Source organism: Corythoichthys intestinalis, chromosome 13 (assembly GCF_030265065.1).
Source record: "Corythoichthys intestinalis isolate RoL2023-P3 chromosome 13, ASM3026506v1, whole genome shotgun sequence".
Taxonomy (NCBI): Eukaryota; Metazoa; Chordata; class Actinopteri; order Syngnathiformes; family Syngnathidae; genus Corythoichthys; species Corythoichthys intestinalis.
In genome coordinates this window covers 3,139,877-3,161,025 of record NC_080407.1, presented here as the reverse complement: position 1 = coordinate 3,161,025, position 21,149 = coordinate 3,139,877, and the positions used below count along the sequence as shown (strand labels likewise).

The 21,149-nt window shown below is 44.0% G+C and overlaps 1 protein-coding gene across 4 annotated transcripts in view; it reads left to right on the top strand.

Moving 5' to 3' along the window:
• The window catches only part of kmt2e (lysine (K)-specific methyltransferase 2E), a 36,057-nt gene that overhangs the window by 12,362 nt on the left and 2,546 nt on the right, over positions 1-21,149 (top strand). For 2 of the 4 annotated variants that reach the window (XM_057855623.1, XM_057855622.1), the window contains exons 2-22: positions 1,164-1,351; positions 6,144-6,255; positions 6,325-6,554; positions 6,623-6,762; positions 9,698-9,882; positions 10,553-10,591; positions 10,666-10,866; positions 12,302-12,432; positions 12,503-12,620; positions 12,697-12,806; positions 13,749-14,001; positions 14,383-14,481; positions 15,237-15,422; positions 15,604-15,933; positions 16,002-16,304; positions 16,382-16,529; positions 18,310-18,536; positions 19,740-20,297; positions 20,372-20,622; positions 20,889-20,968; positions 21,049-21,128. In XM_057855623.1, the coding sequence (XP_057711606.1) occupies positions 1,278-1,351; positions 6,144-6,255; positions 6,325-6,554; positions 6,623-6,762; positions 9,698-9,882; positions 10,553-10,591; positions 10,666-10,866; positions 12,302-12,432; positions 12,503-12,620; positions 12,697-12,806; positions 13,749-14,001; positions 14,383-14,481; positions 15,237-15,422; positions 15,604-15,933; positions 16,002-16,304; positions 16,382-16,529; positions 18,310-18,536; positions 19,740-20,297; positions 20,372-20,622; positions 20,889-20,968; positions 21,049-21,128 (3,855 nt within the window). In that variant the 5' untranslated portion in view covers positions 1,164-1,277. The remainder of the gene's footprint in view (positions 1-1,163; positions 1,352-6,143; positions 6,256-6,324; positions 6,555-6,622; positions 6,763-9,697; positions 9,883-10,552; positions 10,592-10,665; positions 10,867-12,301; positions 12,433-12,502; positions 12,621-12,696; positions 12,807-13,748; positions 14,002-14,382; positions 14,482-15,236; positions 15,423-15,603; positions 15,934-16,001; positions 16,305-16,381; positions 16,530-18,309; positions 18,537-19,739; positions 20,298-20,371; positions 20,623-20,888; positions 20,969-21,048; positions 21,129-21,149) is intronic. The other 2 variants (XM_057855624.1, XM_057855625.1) reach the window with 2 other exon arrangements.

Sequence of the window (21,149 nt, the reverse complement as noted above, 5' to 3'; positions counted from 1 at the left end):
GTATATTTAGCCGTTTTTTTTGGGGGGGGGGGGGGGTATGTCGCAACCATTTGTTAAGAGCATTGCAAAAAAAAATAAAAAAAACGTTAACGTTTTATAGCATTTAAGCTAGCAGACTTTCGCTATGTAAGCCATTGTTCTTTTGTTGTACATAGATCCTTATATATACTACAACAAGTATTTGATACACTGCCAATGGGTTTCCCCATTGGCAGTGTATCAAATACTTGTTCTCCCCACTGTATATATATATTTTTTATACCGTTTAAGGCTCAGCTCAGGTATTTTAAGCCTGCCTCATTTCACATGGCTGAATCCAGCTGCTCCATGTTAAGACCAACATAAGCCAAGTTTTTGTTTGAGCAAATGTTTTTTATATGAATAGGTAATTTACTTTATTAGTATGTTAAGCCGTTTCTTGTTGGAATATGTGTCTGAACCATTTGTTAGGGGCATTGTTTAAAAAATAAAAACTTTTATAGCATTTTAGCTAGTGGACTTTTGCTATGTAACTTAGTCAATTGTTTTTTTGTTGTACACAGATCCTTGTCTTTTTATTTTTTTTATACCGTTTGAGGCTCTCGGCTCAGGTATTTTAATTTTTCATGTTCCTTATCCGATTACTCGATTATTCGAACTAACTAGTTCATCGATTAATCGACTACTAAAATAATCGATGGCTGCAGCCCGAGTTGATATTGACAACTTTCACTAAGGGGTGTGCTCACTTTTGTTGCCAGGGGTTTAGATATTAATGGCTATATTTTGAGTTATTTTAAGGGGAAAATAAATCACCTCTATTATATAAACTGCACACAGACTGCTTTTCATTCTGTCAAAGTGTCATTTTGTCAGTGTTGTCCAATGAAAAGATATAAATATCAGCAGAAATGCAAGGGGTGTACTCACTTTTGTGATACACTGTATATCGCCAAAAGGATAGCATATAACGTTTCGTCATAAATTCTATTGTCACTGTCATTGAAAGTGATTGATGAACTAGAGTTGCTCTAAAAGTGAGTCAACAAACTTCCTTCTGTTCTAACAGCTTCACTGTTTTCATAAATTAACTCATAGTTTGCCATCAACACATGACCATTCATTGCCAGCCGTCCCAGTTTTAAATGTTTGAATAACGGCAATTTTTGTCCTCCTCCTTTTAGGCCTTGTGGATGCACTTAGATGTCTGCAATGAGTGCTGTGGCTGGAATGCCTCAGTGTTTTGGACTACCATTCTCTGGACTCAGTAGGACAAGAACTGATCAGCAGAGAACGTCATGAGCATAGTCATCCCTGCGGGGGTGGACACAGCAGCAGACGCCTCGTACCTGGACATGGCGGCGGGCTCGGAGTAAGTAGCGTGTAAAAAGTTTGACCCACGATCCAAATTAGCGTTGGACAATTTCCCTTCTCCATGTTCTTGTTATTAAATATCCTTTATCGCCTAATGCTTCCATCGCCTCCTTTAAACCCTACTAAGCAATTATAGGAGAGGAACTCGCAGTAATGGACAGTTTCGCCCCCGCCATCGATCGTCGTTGCACTTAACCGCCACGACCGTTAACTACACCGGTGTCAAAATGGCAGCGGGCAGCGTTTTGCGCGCCGCCCGCGTCTCTAGTGTATCGCGGCCCGATGCGTTGATGCAGAAAGGTGCGCGCCGTCATGGCAACAAGGCTCCCGTCTCCCCTCCCTCCCTCTCCGGCGCGCTCGTCAAGGACACTGGCGCGGCTTTAAACGGAGCGAGATGCTCTCGCATGACTAAAGAATAGCACGCGTCATCCGCTCACGAGGCGTCTGTCTCTTTAAAACGGGGCGAGCCCCCGCCCCCTTTTTTTGCCTTCATCGGTGACAGCTTGTGTTGCCATGGTATCTGCCCGTGGCGCCCCCTCCCCACCTTCTTTCTTCCCCTCTGCACTGCGCAAGGCCTGTTACCATGGCGGCGCCCTGAGTGACAGGTGGTCCTCACAACAAAGCCCCCTCCTCCTCCTCTACGTCCAATGGAGGGGGTCACGCGCCCCTTCTGGACTCTCCCCTCTCTTTTGTCGAGAAGATCCCGGAATAAAAATGGCGGCGCAGAGGGAAAAGATGGCGTCGTGTCCTTTCCACATCCCCTCAAGTATGCGGCGGGGAGGCCAGCTGTTAGCTAATGCGGCGTGCGTGCGTGTCCACGGTTACACGCTGGCGGAGTTGGCAACGTTGCCATGGCAGCCGTCGAGTCGCCAAGGCGTCGCTGCTGGCCGCCCGGCTCCGTTTGCCCAATTTTCCCTTGTTTTGCTTGGATGAAATCGCATCTGTTCCCCAATTAATGCAACATCGCAGTCCCCGTCAACATGCGCTCGTTTCCACTCCTGCGCCAGATCTTCCCTCCCTCCTGTGCGTCGACTTGACATGAATGATCCAAAGCCTCCAGCTATGTATGCTCATTTATAAATATCCTCGCTCCACACTGCGCAACTCGGCTCACTTGTTTGCACGCTTGATGCTACAGGTGTAGCGCGCGCTATATACATGGCAACTACTAGTGATACACAGATACCGTTTTTTGCCTCCCGATTACGACAGTCGACTGTGGTATCGGCCAATGCAATACCGTACCAATAAAAAAAAGTCTTTTAATACGAAATTTGGGCTGCAGCTATCGAATATTTTAGTAATCGACTGAAAAGTCATCAATTAACCGAGTAACTGGATAAACCATATATATTTTTAGGTGAAGAGCAGTGAAAATATACATGAGAAAACAAGACATTTCATGTAATATTGAACCATTTTCAGTCAATCAATGTCTTTATTTTCGATGTCAATTTTTTAGAACGGCCAATAATTGCATCTCAGATGTAACTAGAATTAAAAAAAAGACTAATTCATTGCTTTCACTCAAAACTTTTGATATCTTATAAAAATATATTAGACCTGACCGATATTGGAAAAAATGTTTGCTGCGATTTTTTTTTGGGGGGGGGGTTGCGATATTATATTGCGATATTAAAAAAAAAATTTTTTTTTTTTTTTTTTTTTTTTTTTTTAGAAATTTTCACTAGATGACGTGAATAGCTGTTTGGAAAGACTTTGGATGACTCACAATGACTAGTGTACAGTGATCTAGAGCTGAAACGAATACTCAAGCAACTCCAGTAACTCGAGTTTAAAAACTGATCCGAGTAATTTTATTCACCCCGTGTAATCATTTATTTTGACAGCTCTAAGCATCACGTTTTGCTCAGACTACTTTTAATGCAGGACAACGCGCTGATGTCACGTGCGTAGAGGAAGAAGCAAAAAAAAAAAAAAAAAAATTACTACAGCCGACAACCGCTACAAACAGCGGCGACGTTGCTAAATACTAGCCCGCACGATGCTACGTTGGTAGCAGGTAGCGTCTGATGAGTCTCATAGAGATCACATGTATGTTGAACTAGATGCGAAATGACAGACTCGGCCGCGTCTGGCAAGCGTTAATAAACAGCCGCCATCTTAAAGCAGTAGAGCGCTAATAAAGAGCGCTATGCGCTAATAAAGAGCGCTAAGCGCTAATAAATAAGATTAACGTTACTTTTACTAGCTCACGTAATGTTAGCCCTGCGGAGGGCTAGGTTTCTATTAATTATGACCTCTGTCAATGCGTGGCTAACGTGTCTTACGTACAGGCTTTAACATAACATAGCGATGTGGAGTGATGAGGGTGTAAAATAAAAACTCAATAATGCTAACTATCAATTTTAGCTCAGTAGTCATTGCTGGAAAAACACCAAGTAGCACTGGTCCCTAATGTGCTCCAATACAGCCTGTATCATTTATTTTGAACACTGCAAAAACTCAAAATCCTATCAGGACTTACAGTTTAGACTAACTTAAAACTTAACTAGAACTTAAAAATGGCTTGTCACAAATAGAAATTCAATTGGAACACGTGGGAAAAAATCCTAACTTTTAAGTGATGTGTGTTATCAAGCGTAACAGCATTTTTAGGTAAGATATATATATATTAATAAGATCTAAAAGTTTTTTGAGTGAAAGCAGTGAATTAGTCTTTTTTTTTTTTTTTTTTTTATTCTAGTTACATCAGAGATGCAATTGTTGGCTGTTTTCAACAATATACATCGAAAATAAAGACATTGATTGACTGAAAATGGTTGTCTTGTTTTCTCATGTATATTTATAATTGCTCTTCACCTAAAAATATATTTGTTTTATCCGATTACTCGATTAATCGATAGAATTTTCAGTCGATTACTCGATTACTAAAATATTAGATAGCTGCAGCCCTAATGATATATCACTATTTCGATATTTTGTCACACCCCTAGTTATTTCTTAGTACTCCCTGACACTGATGACTGTAATAATTAGAGGTGTGCGAAATTTCCCGATTCTTAGATTATTCGCCATGCCACTAGATTAAAAAAACAATAATGCCCGACAGCTGCTTCAAACAATGCCCAGTTGCTAGTTGCTACAAACATACGGACACATACGGCTATAATAGATATCACATATATGTAGAACTAGATGCAAAATGACAGACGACGCCGGCGTAAAAAACATATAAAGAGAAGTAGATGCGAAATGACAGACTTGCCGTTAGTAGTTACCGCGTTGTAAACATTCGCCATCTTAAAGCAGTAGACTTCTCTAGAAGGCTCTGTTGTCGCGAATCTAAATAACGTTTTATCGAAAATACACCCAAATCGGCAAAATCTTGACTTGAATCGATCTTTAAATGAAGAAACCGTTTTAAAACTTTGAGATGTCGAAAGTGGACAGAAGGGAAATTATGGAATAACGATAGCAATTTTAACAATTTTAACGTTTCATTCACATCATTAAATTAATTGAATGTAGTTTAAAGCTGCTGATTCAGAATGGGGACTTTATGGGGACAGTATTTAATTTACTGATTTTAACAGTTAACTGTTTTTTACTGATTTGAACAGTTAACTTGATAATGAAATATTAGTTTGGTTTAGCCTGAGAGGATTTTTGAACAATTTTGGAACGAATCTACAACACATTAAAAGCCGGGGGGTGACTCAATAATCTAATCGGAGCCTCTGAATCGTAATCGAATCGTTAGGTTCCCAAAGATTCCCACCTCTAGTAATAATTGTTCTGTTAACAACAATAGAGCAAAATAACTACTTTAGCGCTTATTCGGCAGTAAATAAAGTTAAAATAGCTTGTTTTTTAGTGTTTTGACATGGTGAATAAGTAAATAGTGTGAGTCGCACTAAACTTGCGACTTTCGCTTGTAGCGTCTGTTTCGTTTCCTTAATTCATGCGAATTATTGACCTAAAAGCCTACTTTATAAGTTCAACAGTTCACGTCTGATTTTATGGTGTTAATGATTGATGGGTGAAAGGTTCTTTTCTTTTTTTTCCGTGTCTTTCTGGCCCGTGACGGTTAGGTGTGCCAGTGTGGCAGTTAATCAGTAGTGTAGACACACACACAAACAAGAGTTATACACACACACACACACACACGCCTCGACACAGTTCCGCCTCCAGACCTCGTGCACACACTTGTTCGGTTTTCACTTTGACGGCGGCTCTGCGCGCAGGAAGTGTCGACTCACCAGCGGAGAGTTTGTGGCAGGTAATGTAGCGTCACAATGAGGTGCAACTTGTGGTTTATAACTTGTATATGAGTTCAAAGTTAAGATGTGAGAGTGAAGAGAAAAAGATGCACGGTGTGTTCACTGTAATATAATCAGTTTTACTTTGTGCATTTGATTGTAGTTTTTCTTGCTAACAAAGTGTTCACATGTATTTAGATAGGAGTTGGATTCATTTGAGTTCATGAAAAGTAGTTTTTACACTGTAAACAGCTTTAAATGAATGGCTACTTCCCTCTGTCATCACACCGCTTCCTCCATAAAACACGTCCAGTCCGGTCGGGTCGGTCACAAACGGCCCAACAGGCTCTTTGCATCCGCGCGATTTTTTTTTTTTCTGCGGAAAGCAGATCTACAGGTTTGGCGTGAGCCAACCTGACAAACCATTGTGTGTTTGCGCGATGACACGCACGTCCAACGACCCGCCTCGTTGACAGACAGGTGCTTCCAGTCGCGTACGTCCGCGCCGGTGCCAACGAATGCATAGAAAACAAAAGCGAGCTAGCTAATGTAAGTTTTTGTTTATAGACCTGAGTCGGTAGAGGCCAGCCCCGTGGTGGTGGAAAAGTCCAGCTACCCGCACCAGATCTACAGCAGCAGTTCTCACCATTCCCACAGTTACATCGGCCTGCCTTATGCTGTGAGTAGCCCAACCCGGAAGCGTTAGCCTGGTTACCCCGCGCCTGACTATTTCGACTCTCCCTTTCAGGACCATAACTATGGGGCGCGTCCCCCGCCCACACCGCCGGCCTCGCCTCCCCCCTCCATGTTGATGCGTCAGGGCGACGGGGGGTTGTTTGTTCCGGGCGGCCAGGACGAAGCGTCCACGGGCACAACGCTCAGCACTTCCGAGGATGGCAGCTACGGGGCCGACATCACCCGCTGCATCTGCGGCTTCACGCACGATGACGGCTACATGATCTGCTGCGACAAGTGCAGGTTCGCCGCCCTCTCGTTAACATACGTACCTAAACCGGTGACTCAACTGCGCGCTCGTCTCGTTTTAGCGCCTGGCAGCACATCGACTGCATGGGCATCGACAGGCAGAACATTCCTGAGACGTACCTGTGCGAACGCTGCCAGCCGAGACACCTGGATCGGGAGAGGGCTATCCTTCTGCAGACGAGGAAACGGGAATGTTTGTCAGGTAGGTCCAAACGACGCCAGGAAAACAAAATACAATTACAGTTCAGCAGTTTTGTTGGCAAGTTTGACTATTGTAAATTTGTAAGTCCTACATACATACGCAAGGACAGCATCATTTAACAACTTTACCTCACAAATTCCCTTCTGGCCGCATTCCTGACAAAATACAGTGGGGCAAATAAGTAGTCAACCAATAATTGTGCAAGTTCTCCCACTTGAAAATATTAGAGAGGCCTGCAATTGTCAACATGGGTAAACCTCAACCATGAGAGACCGAATGTGGGGAAAAAAAAACATAAAATCAAATTGTTTGATTTTTAAAGAATTTATTTGCAAATCATGGTGGAAAATTAGTATTTGGTCAATACCAAAGTTCATCTCAGTACTTTGTTGTGTACCCTTTGTTGGCAATAACGGAGGCCAAACATTTTCTCTAACTCTTCACAAGCTTTTCACACACTGTTGCTGGTATTTTGGCCCATTCCTCCATGCAGATCTCCTCTAGAGCAGTGATGTTTTGGGGCTGTCATTGGGCAACACGGACTTTCAACTCCCTCCACAGATTTTCTATGGGGTTGAGATCTGGAGACTGGCTAGGCCACTCCAGGACCTTGAAATGCTTCTTACGAAGCCACTCCTTTGTTGCCCTGGCTGTGTGCTTGGGATCATTGTCATGCTGAAAGACCCAGCCACGTCTCATCTTCAATGCCCTTGCTGATGGAAGGAAATTTTCACTCAAAATCTCTCGATACATGGCCCCATTCATTTTTTCCTTTACACAGATCAGTCGTCCTGGTCCCTTTGCAGGAAAACAGCCCCAAAGCATGATGTTTCTACCCCCATGCTTCACAGTGGGTATGGTGTTCTTCGGATGCAATTCAGTATTCTTTCTCCTCCAAACACGAGAACCTGTGTTTCTACCAAAAAGTTCTATTTTGGTTTCATCTGACCATAACACATTCTCCCAGTCCTCTACTGGATCATCCAAATGCTGTCTAGCGAACCGCGGACGGGCCCGGACGTGTACTGGCTTCAGCAGGGGGACACGTCTGGCAGTGCAGGATTTGAGTCCCTGGCGGCGCATTGTGTTACTGATAGTAGCCTTTGTTACTGTGGTCCCAGCTCTCTGTAGGTCATTCACTAGGTCCCCCCGTGTAGTACTGGGATTTTTGCTCACCGTTCTTGTTATCATTTTGACGCCACAAGGTGAGATCTTGCATGGAGCCCCAGATCGAGGGAGATTATCAGGGGTCTTGTATGTCTTCCATTTTCTAATAATTGCTCTCACAGTTGATTTCTTTACACCAAGCATTTAACTATTGCAGATTCAGTCTTCTCAGCCTGGTGCAGTTCTACAATTTTGTCTCTGGTGTCCTTTGACAGCTCTTTGGTCTTGGCCAAAGTGGAGTTTGGAGTGTGACTGACTGAGATTGTGGACAGGTGTCTTTTATACCGATAATGAGTTAAAATAGGTGCCATTAATACAGGTAACGAGTGGAGCCTCGTTAGAAGAAGTTAGACCTCTTTGACATTCAAAAATCTTGCTTGTTTGTAGGTGACCAAATACTTATTTTCCACTCTAATTTGGAAATAAATTCTTTAAAAATCAAGCAATGTGATTTTCTGTTTTGTTTTTGTTTTTTTTTGTTTTTTCCCATTCTGCCTCTCATGTTTGAGGTTTACCCATGTTGATAATTACAGGCCTCTCTAATCTTTTCAAGTAGGAGAACTTGCACAATTTGTGGTTGACTAAATACTTATTTTCCCCACTATATATGGTGGAAAACACAGACAAGACTGAAAAAGCAGTTTCTACTCTTGCACTCCTCTTTAAAAGAAACTGCTGTATTTTAAGCCAAAACAACTTTTGTGTTTGATGGAACAATATGTCTATATGCTGCCATAGCAGATTCATTGCGCACTAAGTCTCCGAACTATTTTTAATTTGTCTGTTTTACCCTGAAAATTCCCGTTTACAGACGACGCGCAACCGCTTTTGTTTTAATCCAGCCATAAACTAAGGTAATTAATTATATTTCTTATTCAAAATGTCTGTCATTGTTAGCTTAGAATCATTAATTCATGTCTCGTACTTCATTTAAAAAAAACTTTAAATTATTCACTCGTCTATTTTAAAGTTTTAAACAAATGACGTCACAATGAAAAAATAGCGTCTGTAAAAAAGTCACGGATATCTACCTCATAACTATCACTTAATTGTATTTTTTTGTTACTGTCGCATTTTCTCCGATATGTTAGATGATAAATAATCGATCCAAACAAAGGAAAATTGAAAAAAAAAAAAACACATTTAAAGGGGTAAATATATTAAAAAGAAAATCTCGACTCCTCCTTGTTGTCTGGGATTTCTGCATCGTGACCCTTGTTGTATCACCATGTTTCACCCATAAAATCTCCAAAAAATCAGGCTGTGGCCATTGCGCTGTGTCTTGACACTTGGTGATACATGCTACATGGAGATTTTGGCTCGAAACAAGGTAAATACGCGATAATATCTCGTTAAAATCGTGGCGTCTTTAATTGTGCTCTCGCCTCCAGTTAGGGTTTTGCTGTTTAAAAAAATGTTGTTGTTTTTTAAATGTCCTGCTGTTCAAAATTTTTCTTCCCCCAGAAAATTGAGATTTTGGGGCAATTTTGAAATTTGGCTAAATTGGGGGCCTCAGAGCGGAACTTCAAGTCACCAGAGTGTTTTCCGCCGTACATTTTTTGACATTTTCTCTGGAATGTTGAAGGCTGCTGTCAATTACAAGTTTTTTTTTTTTTAACTTGGTATGGAAGATATGTCATTTTGGCTTGGACGTCTCTCACAGTCAATACCGGTCATAAGTCAAGATAGGGTACACTTGTTGGCATAGTGACACCTGCTGGACACATAAAAAATGAGTCTAATCTTGGCTACTGTATTACAATTAAAGTAGATGGGGACACCAGCGCAACGGAGAGTGGAGACGAGGTCCCTCTGGAGCTCTACTCCACCTTCCAGCACACGCCCACCACCATAACCCTCACCACCGGGCGCCTTGGCAACAAGCAGGTGGATAAGAAGCGCAAGAAGAGCTGCGAAAAGGACCCTCCTGCATCGACCGCGCGAGCCAAGAAGGTACACTTACTCCCAAAATGTTATGCATTTTGGTCGAGAAATGTCTGGATGAACTATGTCTAGAATGAACTATAAACATTAAAGATCAACGTTAATCAGTGTTGTCTTGATGACAAAAAACGAAAAAATTTTATCAACGATCATTTCTCCGATGACCCGATCGATCGGCACATCTCTAGTTAAAATGGACGTTTTGCATTTTGATGCGAGAAAATGAGGGGAAAATCAGACACACAAAAATGTAATTAGTAGCATTAGCATTGCGTTCGAAAAGCTTTATTTTTGGAGAAATCTTTTTAATTTGACAGACGAAAACACTTTTAGTCAACATCGAGTAAAACGAGGCGAAATTCTTGAGCTTGCATCAAAGAAACTAGAAGACAAACACATTTTGAGATCACTAAAATATGACTAAGATAAGTAGTATCGTCCAAAAGACTGAGACGAAAATTCATAGCGTTGCCAAAAACAACGCTGATGTTAATTGACAATTGGGTTGAACTGGTAAATGTTTGCCGAATCAGTTTTCCCATTGCACTTTCAACCCGCCATCCGGACAGTTTGTTTCCTGTAAAGCTGAAAGCGGATTTTTAGCTTCACCCTAAAGCCCAATAGTGCTGGACATGGCATGCTTCTTCGCTTCTGTTGACATTTTAATTGCCCTCCGCAGGCCTTCCGCGAGGGTTCCAGAAAGTCCTCGAGAGTAAAGGTAAAAATACGGCAAACGCCACTAGGCAGTGTTCGTCACGCCGATCCACGGCTAACGCGGTTGTGCTCACGCAGGGCGCCGCTCCCGAGCAGGAGCCGACCGACCACCCGGCGCTGTGGGAGAACAAGATCAAGACTTGGATGGAGCGCTACGAGGAGGCCAGCAGTAATCAATACAGCGAGGATGTGCAGGTGCTGCTGCGCTTCAAAGAGCAAGGCGACGGCAAGAGCCTGGCTTACAACACGCACTTGGCTTCCTTCAAGCCCCCGGTGGAGGTACAGTAAATACTAGTGTGTAGGGCTGTCCCAAACGACTAATTTTCTCCCGATTAGTCAGCCGACTATTTTAACGATTAGTCGACTAATCTAATAATTAAAAAAATATGTATATATATATATATATATATATTTTTTTTTTTTTTACTAATTTAGCAATGACATTTTTGTTGACGCTTATAAATTCACAAAAACATATTGGAACACTTAAATTATTTATTAAAGTACAAATAAACACGTAAATAACTAATAAATCACAAATAAACGATGAGTTGAAATACTGATAGAATTAACTAGTGCAAAAGAATGGAATGTAAACCGATTCAGAACACCGACTTCGCCTTTCCAACATGATTCAAAACAATTCTTAAAAAACACCTAGCATTAATATTATAGTATAGTACTATATAATAGTATTATAATAATTATTCATTGCCAATCAGATTTTCATAAAGAGTGTCATTTTAAAGGTATTCTTAGTGTAGAATTTGAATTCTGAAGTATGTGGGATTAACTCTAGAAATCGCTATTTATATGACGAACATGACATGCTTTTATTTTGAAATGTTCACCGGAAGTACGTTCGCTAAACCGCTAACTTCACCTTTACACTCCGCAAAAAAAGCACTTTTTGTCATTGCGTGTAGTGCCAGTAATAGTAACAGTTTTTGTCATTTTTTTCGTTTGTTAAGCAGCGATTTTTCATGTTTGAAGTGTCACCTTTTGACCGCAAGTTTGCTTTCACGAGACGACTGCCAATGTTTTATAGCAGGCTAAAGTAAGTTGCCTTTTTTCCCCCCATTCACCTCAGTGTAGCAGTGCTAACGTTACATTGTTTAATATAGATATTTTTTCTTATTTTGTACGTCTGAACTTTGATTCTACAGCGTGTTGATAAGAGAAAGGAACTGGAGTCTCATATGCCATCAGCACGCACGCACCAATGTATGCACGCACGCACGGATGCACGTGATCAGGCAGCCGTGAAAATTACCGCCCTCATTTTTATTTGCCGTGCGATAAATGGACTCATTGCATATCGCGACAGGCTTAGCAACTTAAATAAAACATGTCGTTTGTTAGTTAGATGGACTTACAAACTGGGTGACGGCGCTTTAGATGTTTATTCACGGCCGACGTGCAGCCAAACTTGGCATTGAAGAGACAGGAGACAAGAGTGTACCCTCCTTTGTTTCTTTGAAATAAGTCAATATTTTGGACACTCTGGTGCGCTTTTTTGGCTTTGTGCCGCCTTCCTCGCTTGCATACAGAGTGTCCGACATTCTGAACTTTCCACGTATATATTTTTTTAACCCTTCATTAACCCGTCGACGGATTTACGTCATCGATGACGTCGACTAGTCGGGACAGCTCTACTAGTGTGTCTCTTCATCATCCATCCGGCCGGTAGCTCACATCGAGCGTTTTTGCGCAGAGTCAAGTTCAAAAGAACAAGAAAATCCTCAAGGCCGTGAGGGACTTGGCCCCGGATTCCCTCATCATCGAATACAGGGGCAAGTTTATGCTTCGGCAGCAGTTTGAAGCCAACGGATACTTCTTCAAGAGGTCAGTCGCGGGACACTCGTCGCAAAAAGTGGCACACGCCCAGCCTCACACCTCTCTACTTCCTTCTCAGACCTTACCCCTTTGTGTTATTTTACTCCAAATTCGACGGGCTGGAGATGTGCGTGGACGCGCGTAGCTTCGGCAACGAGGCGCGCTTCGTCCGGCGGTCCTGCACCCCCAATGCCGAGGTGAGACCCCTCGCCCCGTCGCAAACACCTTTGAAACGTTCGCCTCCACTACAGCGCTTTTCTTTGTCGGCTCCAGGTACGGCACGTCATCGAGGAGGGCATGTTGCACTTGTACATCTACTCGCTGAGGCCTATCACCAAAGGCACGGAGATCACCATCGGTTTTGATTACGACTACGGCAGCTGGTGAGTTGCTTCTCCCAGGCGTCGTTAATTGATCACAAACTTCAAATTCATTCATTTATTGGCAGTAAATACTAGAGCTGGGAATCTTTGGGCACCTAACGATTCGATTACGATTACGATTCAGAGGCTCCGATTCGATTATAGAACGATTATTGATGCACCCCCCTCCTTTTTAATGTTTTGTATATGAGTTCCAAAATTGTTCAGAAATCCTCCCAGGCTAAACCAAACTACTATTTCAGTATCAAGTTAACATATAGCAGTTAACAAATATACAAAAATAACAGTAAATAAAAAACTCCAGTCCCCATTCTGTATCAGCAGCTTTAAACAACATTCAATTAATTTAATGTTGTGAATCAACTGTTACAGTTGTTAAAATTACTCCCGTTATTCCATAATTTCCCTTCTGTCTACTTTTGTCAATTTTAAAACTATTTCATCATTTAAAGATAGATTCAAAACAAGATTTTGCCGATTTAGGAGTATTCTAGATAAAAAGTTAATTAGATTCGCTACAACAGAGCCTTTTAGAGAAGTCTACTGCTTTAAGATGGCGGCTGTTTACTAACGCCGGTAAGTCCGTCATTTCGCATCTCTGTTCAATAATACATGTTCTAACATCGCCGTCGTCTGTCATTTTGCATCTAGTTCTACATATATATGATATCTACTGTAGCCGTTTGTTTGTAGCAACTAGCAACCGGGCGTTTTTTGTAGCGGCTGTCGGCTGCAGTCAGGTATAATTTTTTTTTTTATCTAGCGGCATGAGTTGAACATTATATTTACTCACGGTCCGTTCCTCATTGCGTCCCAAAGACCGCGCTGACTGTGTTTTACTTCCGCTTTACCTGGTATAATTCAGTAATCGGAATTTGGATATTTGTGAATCGTTCTCGAATCGCGAATAATCTAAGAATCGGATATTTTGCACGGCTCTAGTAAATACAAGGTGGACTGCGCCTGCGTGAAGGGCAACCCCGAGTGCCCCGTGCTCAAGCACAACCTGGAACCCACCGAGAACCTGGGATCCACCGGGCGTCGGCGCAACAGTCGCAAGGACAAAGACCCGGGTCGCGAGGACCTGGGCCAGAACCAGAACTTGAGCGTGGACGGCGAGGGCAAGGGCAAGAACATGGGCGACTGCAAGCAGAGGAAACTGTCTCCACTACGACTTTCCATCTCAAACAACCAGGCAAGATTCTTTTTGAGAAACAATCATAATAAACACCATTCAACCTCTTTTGTCCATATCGGATGCACGTCTTTTTGTCAGTGTCTTTGCATGTGATTTCCACTGTTCGTCCCTTTCTTTTTAATGTCGTTTCACCTGTTTCCTCCTGCTAGTTGACTTCACGCCAGGTAGAACTGTTGTCCCAACAAAGGTGCTAGCTAGTGGGTGAACAGTGTTTTGTGCCCACTTACGCCCAAGCCGATGACCCCCGCACCCCACCCCGAGTCCCCCTTCTCCTCACCTTCCCTGTCCTCCGCTGCTCTCACTTGTTCTACCACTCGTCTGTAGCCAGACTTGAACGACAAAGCGTCATACCGCCGCCTTTCCCCCTCCCTTTTACAGGATCCTGACTTATTTGAGGATCTAGAAGACAAAACGTCCGTTAGCAATGAAGTAGAGATGGAGTCAGAGGAACAGATTGCGGAGAGGAGGAAGAAGATGGTAAGTGTGCCAAAGCGAAACGGCGCCGTTTGAGCTTTGTAGTAGCTTTCCTGCAGCCGCCTGGCACAGTGAAGATGACAAAAAAAAACAACAACAAACCAGCCATTCCTTGCCCCTCTCCCTGCCCCACTTGTGTGTGGTCTGTTAATTGTGGCTTGATTTAGATGCAGCTGTCTTCCTCTTCACCACTACTGACATCCTCCCACCCTCCATGTGTCATGCTTTTGCCTTTCATTTTCTTCTTTTGGCTTGCTCATTGCCTGTTGCATTGTGTTTTATGTGCTTAAAAGGCCCCCGGTAGCAACCCCTCTCGCACCATTAGGCTCCTAACACACGAGAGGACTCAAAATGAACGAGACCCCGGAAAAATTACACTCGGGAAATAACCCCGCAGTCAGCTTCATTTCCCACGGTGGAGCCCGGGCGTAAAACGCTGACTCATCATTAGCTAGCGCAGCTAAGACTCAAGAGAGGGATGGATTTTCAGTATAATGTGAGGAGGGGACGGGTTATTTTAGTAACCCACTGCCAGTGTTTATCCTTAGACATGGTAAATTGCTTAAATTGTCACTATATGGCTCCCAAAAAGTACTTTTTCGAAGCTAGCAACTCCAACTCTGCTGCAATTTTCCTCTTGAACCAAGCAGCGTGGTCGGGTCATGTTCTCTCAGAGGCTTCACAAACGAACCCCCCGCGACGCTGATTAATCATGCCTCCCGCGCCTTCTTCATCACTCACGTAACTCCTCCCCGCAGACACGAGAAGAGCGGAAGATGGAGGCCATCCTGCAGGCCTTTGCGCGCATGGAGAAGCGCGAGAAGCGGAGGGAGCAGGCGCTGGAACGCATCGGCAGCGTCAAGCCTGAGATCGGGGGACGCGGCGACATCAAGGAGGAGCCGCCTGCCACTCCTGAGACGGTGGATTCTCCTTCTGTTGTACAGGTAGGATGCTGGATGACACATATAGGAAATAGGGAGTGGTCCCTCCTCGGTTAGAGTCATAACCTGCGAGTGATCATGTTTGACAGCAATTGACGTGAATCCATATGAACAAGTTCAAATGGGTAAACTCATTTCAATTCACTGCAGACAGTTGAAAACCTCTCTTTTTCTATCACTCAAGCCGCCTCTTCTTGAGGTTAAAGAGGAGCCAGGGTTGAAACCGGCCAAGGTCAAAGGCTCCCGGAACAGGAAAAGCTTCTCCAGGAACCGAACGCACATCGGTCAACAGCGGCGGCGAGCCCGCACCATCAGCACCTGCTCCGACCTGGCCCCGGGTTCTCCGGCCGAGCCGGCCGAGCCTTTGCCCGCCGAGCCGGCGGAAGGGGAGCCGCCCAGCGCGCCGGAGCCCGAGGCCGTCGCCCCGCAGCCGCCGGACGCCAGCCCCCCGCAGAGCAGCTCGCCGGCGCACGACCGAAACCGCGTCGGAGCAAAGAATTTCAAAACGAAAAAGGTCCGTTTTCTGCAGGATTGCGGAAGATGACATCATCGTTTAAGCGTTAAACATTCTGATCTCCGCAGCACTTTGTAAGCGAATGGGTGGGCGAGAAGCAAGCGGAACGCTCCGCGGCGCGCACACCTGAGCCGCCGGCGCCCGAGCGGCCCCTACGGATCAGCAGCGACCCCGAAGTCTTGGCCACCCAGCTCAACGCCCTGCCTGGCCTGGCCTGCTCGCCGCAGGTCTACAGCACGCCCAAACATTACGTCCGCTTCTCCTCGCCTTTCCTGGCCAGCCGCAGCCCCACCACCCCCGGCGTCCCCACGGGAAGACGACGTTCCCGAGAACTGCCCGAAACGCCTCCGACCACCGGCTCCTGCAAGAAGGTGCCGTCATCTCCTGTCGGTCGTCATAAGGATGTTCACCTTCCAGATTACTCACTACTCACTATTCTGTACTGCAGCGATGGTTAAAACAGGCGCTGGAAGAGGAGGGATCCACCAGTCCGGCCAGAAGACCCAGTCACTTCATGCCTAGCGAGGGTCCTCTCAGCCCTTCCATTAATGGGGACTCGGACAGCCCCCTCCCCAACGGCTCCTGTTCACTGCCCGGTAATTCACAGCCATTGACAGCAATAGATAGACAATAGAATAGATAAACTGCTAGCTCTAGCATTGAAAAAGTTGTGTTAAAATTCCACTGACGGTCGCATTTAAACTGCGAGGGTTGGCATCCCTCTTGAATTCAAATAAATAAAACATTCAAAATCCATTAAAAAAAAAAAAAAAGTAAAAATGTTTTAGTGCCATTGACTGCAATACACATCAAATCCATTTTGATTGATCATCAAATGATCGCTTCCAGCCCGCTCAGTCAAATTGGATTAGACGTCTATTGCCGTCAATGGCAGCCAATGATTTATGTATGTGTTAGAGGTGCACGATAATTATCGGTCCGATAATAGGAATTATGATGTCATCCCAATAAATCCGATAACGTAATATATTATCATTCCTCTTGATAATATTTTTGGCACGGTGTCGAATAGGGATTTGTGCGTTTGTTTCCACTCCTGTTTTTCCAGTATGCAAAGTTTTGTTAGTCTTTGTTTTGTTCATGTCATCATGAAAATTCTGGTTCGGTCAAAGGCAAATCTAAGCTGAATCAACCACTAGTATTTTTGACCTAAAGGTGTTCAAAAACTCAGGTGAATATACATTGAAAAATTATATATATATATATTATAGGTTATCATATCGGTATCAGCCTTGAGGAGCAGGAAGTTATTGGTATCGGTTTCAAAAAATGGATACCGTGCACCCCTAGTATGTGTATATAATATCTATAAATGGCGGAAAACACAGACAAGACTGAAAAAGCAGTTTCTGCTCTTGCACTCCTCTTTAAAAGAAACTGCGGTATTTTAAGCCAAAACAACTGTTGTGTTTGATAGAACAATGCCTATATGCTGAAATAGCAGATTCATGGTGCATTAAGCCCCCGAACTATTTTTAATTTGTCCGTTTTACCCCGGAAAACTCCCGTTTACAGACGTCGCGCAACCGCTTTTGTTTCAACCCAGCAATAAAACGAAGGTAATTAATAATATTTATTATTAAAAATGTCTGTCGTTTTTAGCTTAGAATCATTCATTGTGTCTAATATTTAGTTAAAAAAAAGGTCTTTAAAAAATTATTCACTCGCACATTTTAACAAATTACGTCACAATGAAAAAATTGGCGTCTGTAAAAAAAAGTCACGGATACCTACCTCATAACGCGCTTAATTGTATTTTTTTGTTAGTGTCGCATTTTTTATATTTAAGATGATAAATAATCGATCCAAACGAAAAAATAGGGGGAAAAAAACAAAAAACGTTTAACAGGGTAAATATATGGAAAAACAAATCTCGACCACTCCTTGATGTCTGTGATTTCTGCATCGCGACCCTTGTTATATTGCCATGTTTCACCCATAAAATCCCCCAAAAATCCGGCTGTGGCCATTCACAGCTGTACATGGAATTGCTACATGGAGTTTTTGGATCAAAACAAGGTAAGTACGCGATAACATCTCGTTAAAGTCATGCATTCTGTAATTCTGCTCTCGCGTGCTCTCACCTCAAGATAGGGTTTTGCTGTTTAAAAAACTTTTTTTTTTTTTTTTTTTTTTTAAATGCCCTCTTGTTCAAAATTTTTCTTCCCCCAGAAAATTGAGATTTTAAGCTTTCCAATGATGTATCACACATGCATATCGGACAGTTTTGAAAGTTGTCTAAATTGTGGGTGTCAGAGCGGAACTTCAAGTCACCTGAGTGTTTTCCGCCATATATGTACACTGTATGTATGTTTGTGTATTTATGTATACTTTGATACGCTTATGTTCTTTCAGAGTTGCCCACGCCTTTGAAAAAACGCCGCTTAAGCCCCCTCGACACCTGCATGTCCGAGAGTTCCACGCCCTACGGCTCCCCTTGTGCCACGCCCACCAGGGCCGACCAATCGGAGACGTCTTTGCCGCCCGCGCTGACGGCCACGCCGCCGCGGCCTCGAACCGAGGAGCCCGGAGTCGAACGTTTCACCAGCACCCCACCGCAAACACTTAGCACTCCCCAAGAGGTATATATAAGGGTGTAACGGCACATGTATTTGTATTGAACCGTTTCGGTATGTAGTGCTCGGTTCGGAACGGAGGCATACCGAACGAGTTTCTGACGTTATGTAACCCTTACTTTTCGAGGCTGTGAGTCGATCGGGTTACAGTTTCTTTGTGTAGATTATATTTACTCCGTCTTCTCTACTATAATGACGACCAATACGGTAGGACAGTATAACCCAGAAACGTCAACGGCGCGACAACGTGGCCGCCACGAGAATGAAGTGAAAAGCGGGCGTTAAAGTTAGTCAGCCAATGCACACCAGTCGCAGTGCGGCCGCGTGTTAGACGCGGCTCAACACACGCACACGAAAAGAACGGCAGAGTTTATTATTTGACGCGAGGCGCGACCCTCCTGCGTCAATACTACTACCGGTAGCTAGGATCGGGCAGACCGGAAGTCACTCGTGTAAAAATACGGTGGATCCGCTCGATTTTCAAACTAATATGCAACTGTAACCCACTTTTTGAGTCCTTCAGCTCTCTTGAGTGGTAGATCGGCGCACAGTTGACTTGTCTTTGTTGATTTACTGCTGTCTTCTCTGCTATTATAATAACCAACACGGCCCAGTGTTCAATACAAAACCCTCCTACCACAACAAAACAAGTAGGAAGTTACTAGGGCTGTCAAACGCTTAAAATTTTTAATCGAGTTCATCACAGCTTAAAAATTAATTTATTGTAATTGATCGCAATTCAAACCATCTATAAAACATGCCATATTTTTCTGTAAATTATTGTTGGAATGGAAAGATAAGACACAAGATGGATATATACATTCAACATACTGTACATAAGTACTGTATTTGTTTATTATAACAATAAATCAAGATGGCATTAACATTAAAATTGTTAAAGCGATCCATGGGTAGAAAGACTTGTTCTTAAAAGATAAATGTTAGTACAAGTTATAGAAATTTTAGATTATGTTAATGTTTTCGTTTTAATAAAATTTGTAAAATTTTCAATCAAAAAATAAACTAGTAGCTCGCCATTGTTGATGTCAATAGTTACACAATTCTCATGGTGCTGAACCCATAAAATCAGTCGCACCTAAGCGCCAGCAGAAGGCGACAAAACTCCAAAACACACAAGTAACAAGTGCACATGACCTGTCACGTGCCCTATCAGAAAGATGATCGGACGTCTTCTTTTGTTCTCGACAGAGTGAATCTTCCACGGAAAACTCGCCGGATGTCAGTGCGAAAGCAAATTCGTCAGAGACCGATCGCCCTCCTTCGTTGATCCCGTCTCCTTCTGTTCGGACGCCGAGCACCGACGGCATCCCGCCCGAGGCCAAGACGTCGATACCCGGGAGTCCGCAGCCCCCCCCTGTCGTCGAATGCGCGGATTTAACGGAAGAGCGGGCTGACGTCGGGACGGCGGATGGCGTCGAACCGTCCTCGTCCGCTGAAACCGCCGCCCCCTCGTCTTTTCCCGGCTGGATAAAAAGCCCGGAAAGGTGCCCGGCGACACCGGCCGGCCTCAGTTTCTCACCCATCAACTCCAACTTAAGGGACCTCACGCCCTCGCATACCTTGGAGCCCCTGCAAGCTCCTTTCAGACCCGACGTCACGACGGCGGCTGCTCAGCCGGCATTGAGCGAGGCCCAGGGTCCGCTTTTTTACCCCTGCTCCGAAGACGCGACCTCCGCTAGCTTCTCGCGCTCGCTCAACGGCGACGAGTTAGGCGGGTCCGCGCAGAATCCCCCGCAGAAGAAAAAGGTGAACTCCTGGCAATGTCGCCCTCTTGTGTTGACGCGACGACAACTGCGCTCAACGTCCCTTTTCTCTTCCAGGTTTCCCTGCTGGAATACAGGAAGCGACAACGCGAAGCTCGCCGTAGCGGCTCAAAGATGGAATGCGGCTCCCCGGTTTCCGCCGTGCCCCCTTTGAGCATTGATGTGTTCCCCGCGGTCGCCGCGGAGACACGCAACGAGGCCGCCTTACCCCCACCGCCCCCCCCTCCTCCACCTCCTTGCAGCGTCAAGGACCCGCAGACATCGGAAGAGTCGGAAAATGCTGGGGAGAGGGAAGGAGAAGGACAATGGTATGTGTGTATGTATGGTGTGTGTCATCTGCTTTTACTCATAGATAGTGAGGGCAAAAACTGTGGGTGAATTATGTGAATACTAGCACATGATATATATTTGAACAAGCCTACTTTTTTTTCATCTAGTTGTTGACATGAAATGTTATTAGCCATTAGCTAAGCTAATGCGTGTGTCAATTTAGTCAGTGTTCAGTTACTCTGTTGTCAATGTAAAAACTGCTCATTTGTAACACCATCAATGGTAACGGTTGATTTCTTCCCAGGACGTCTTCCACGTCTGTCGAGCAGGCTCGTGAGCGGAGTTACCACAGAGCTTTGCTACTCAGCAAAGACAAAGACGCAGGTGATTAAATAAAGTCAAAATACCCAAATGTGGACGCTCAACCTTCGTAATATAGCTGAATATTGATGTTGTCTTTCAAGATGGTGAAGCAGAGGATGGAGAGATGCCAACACCCATGGACTGTACATCTCCCGGTCCTCAGAAGACCCCAACTCACGCAGTAAGTCATCACCGGATTTGG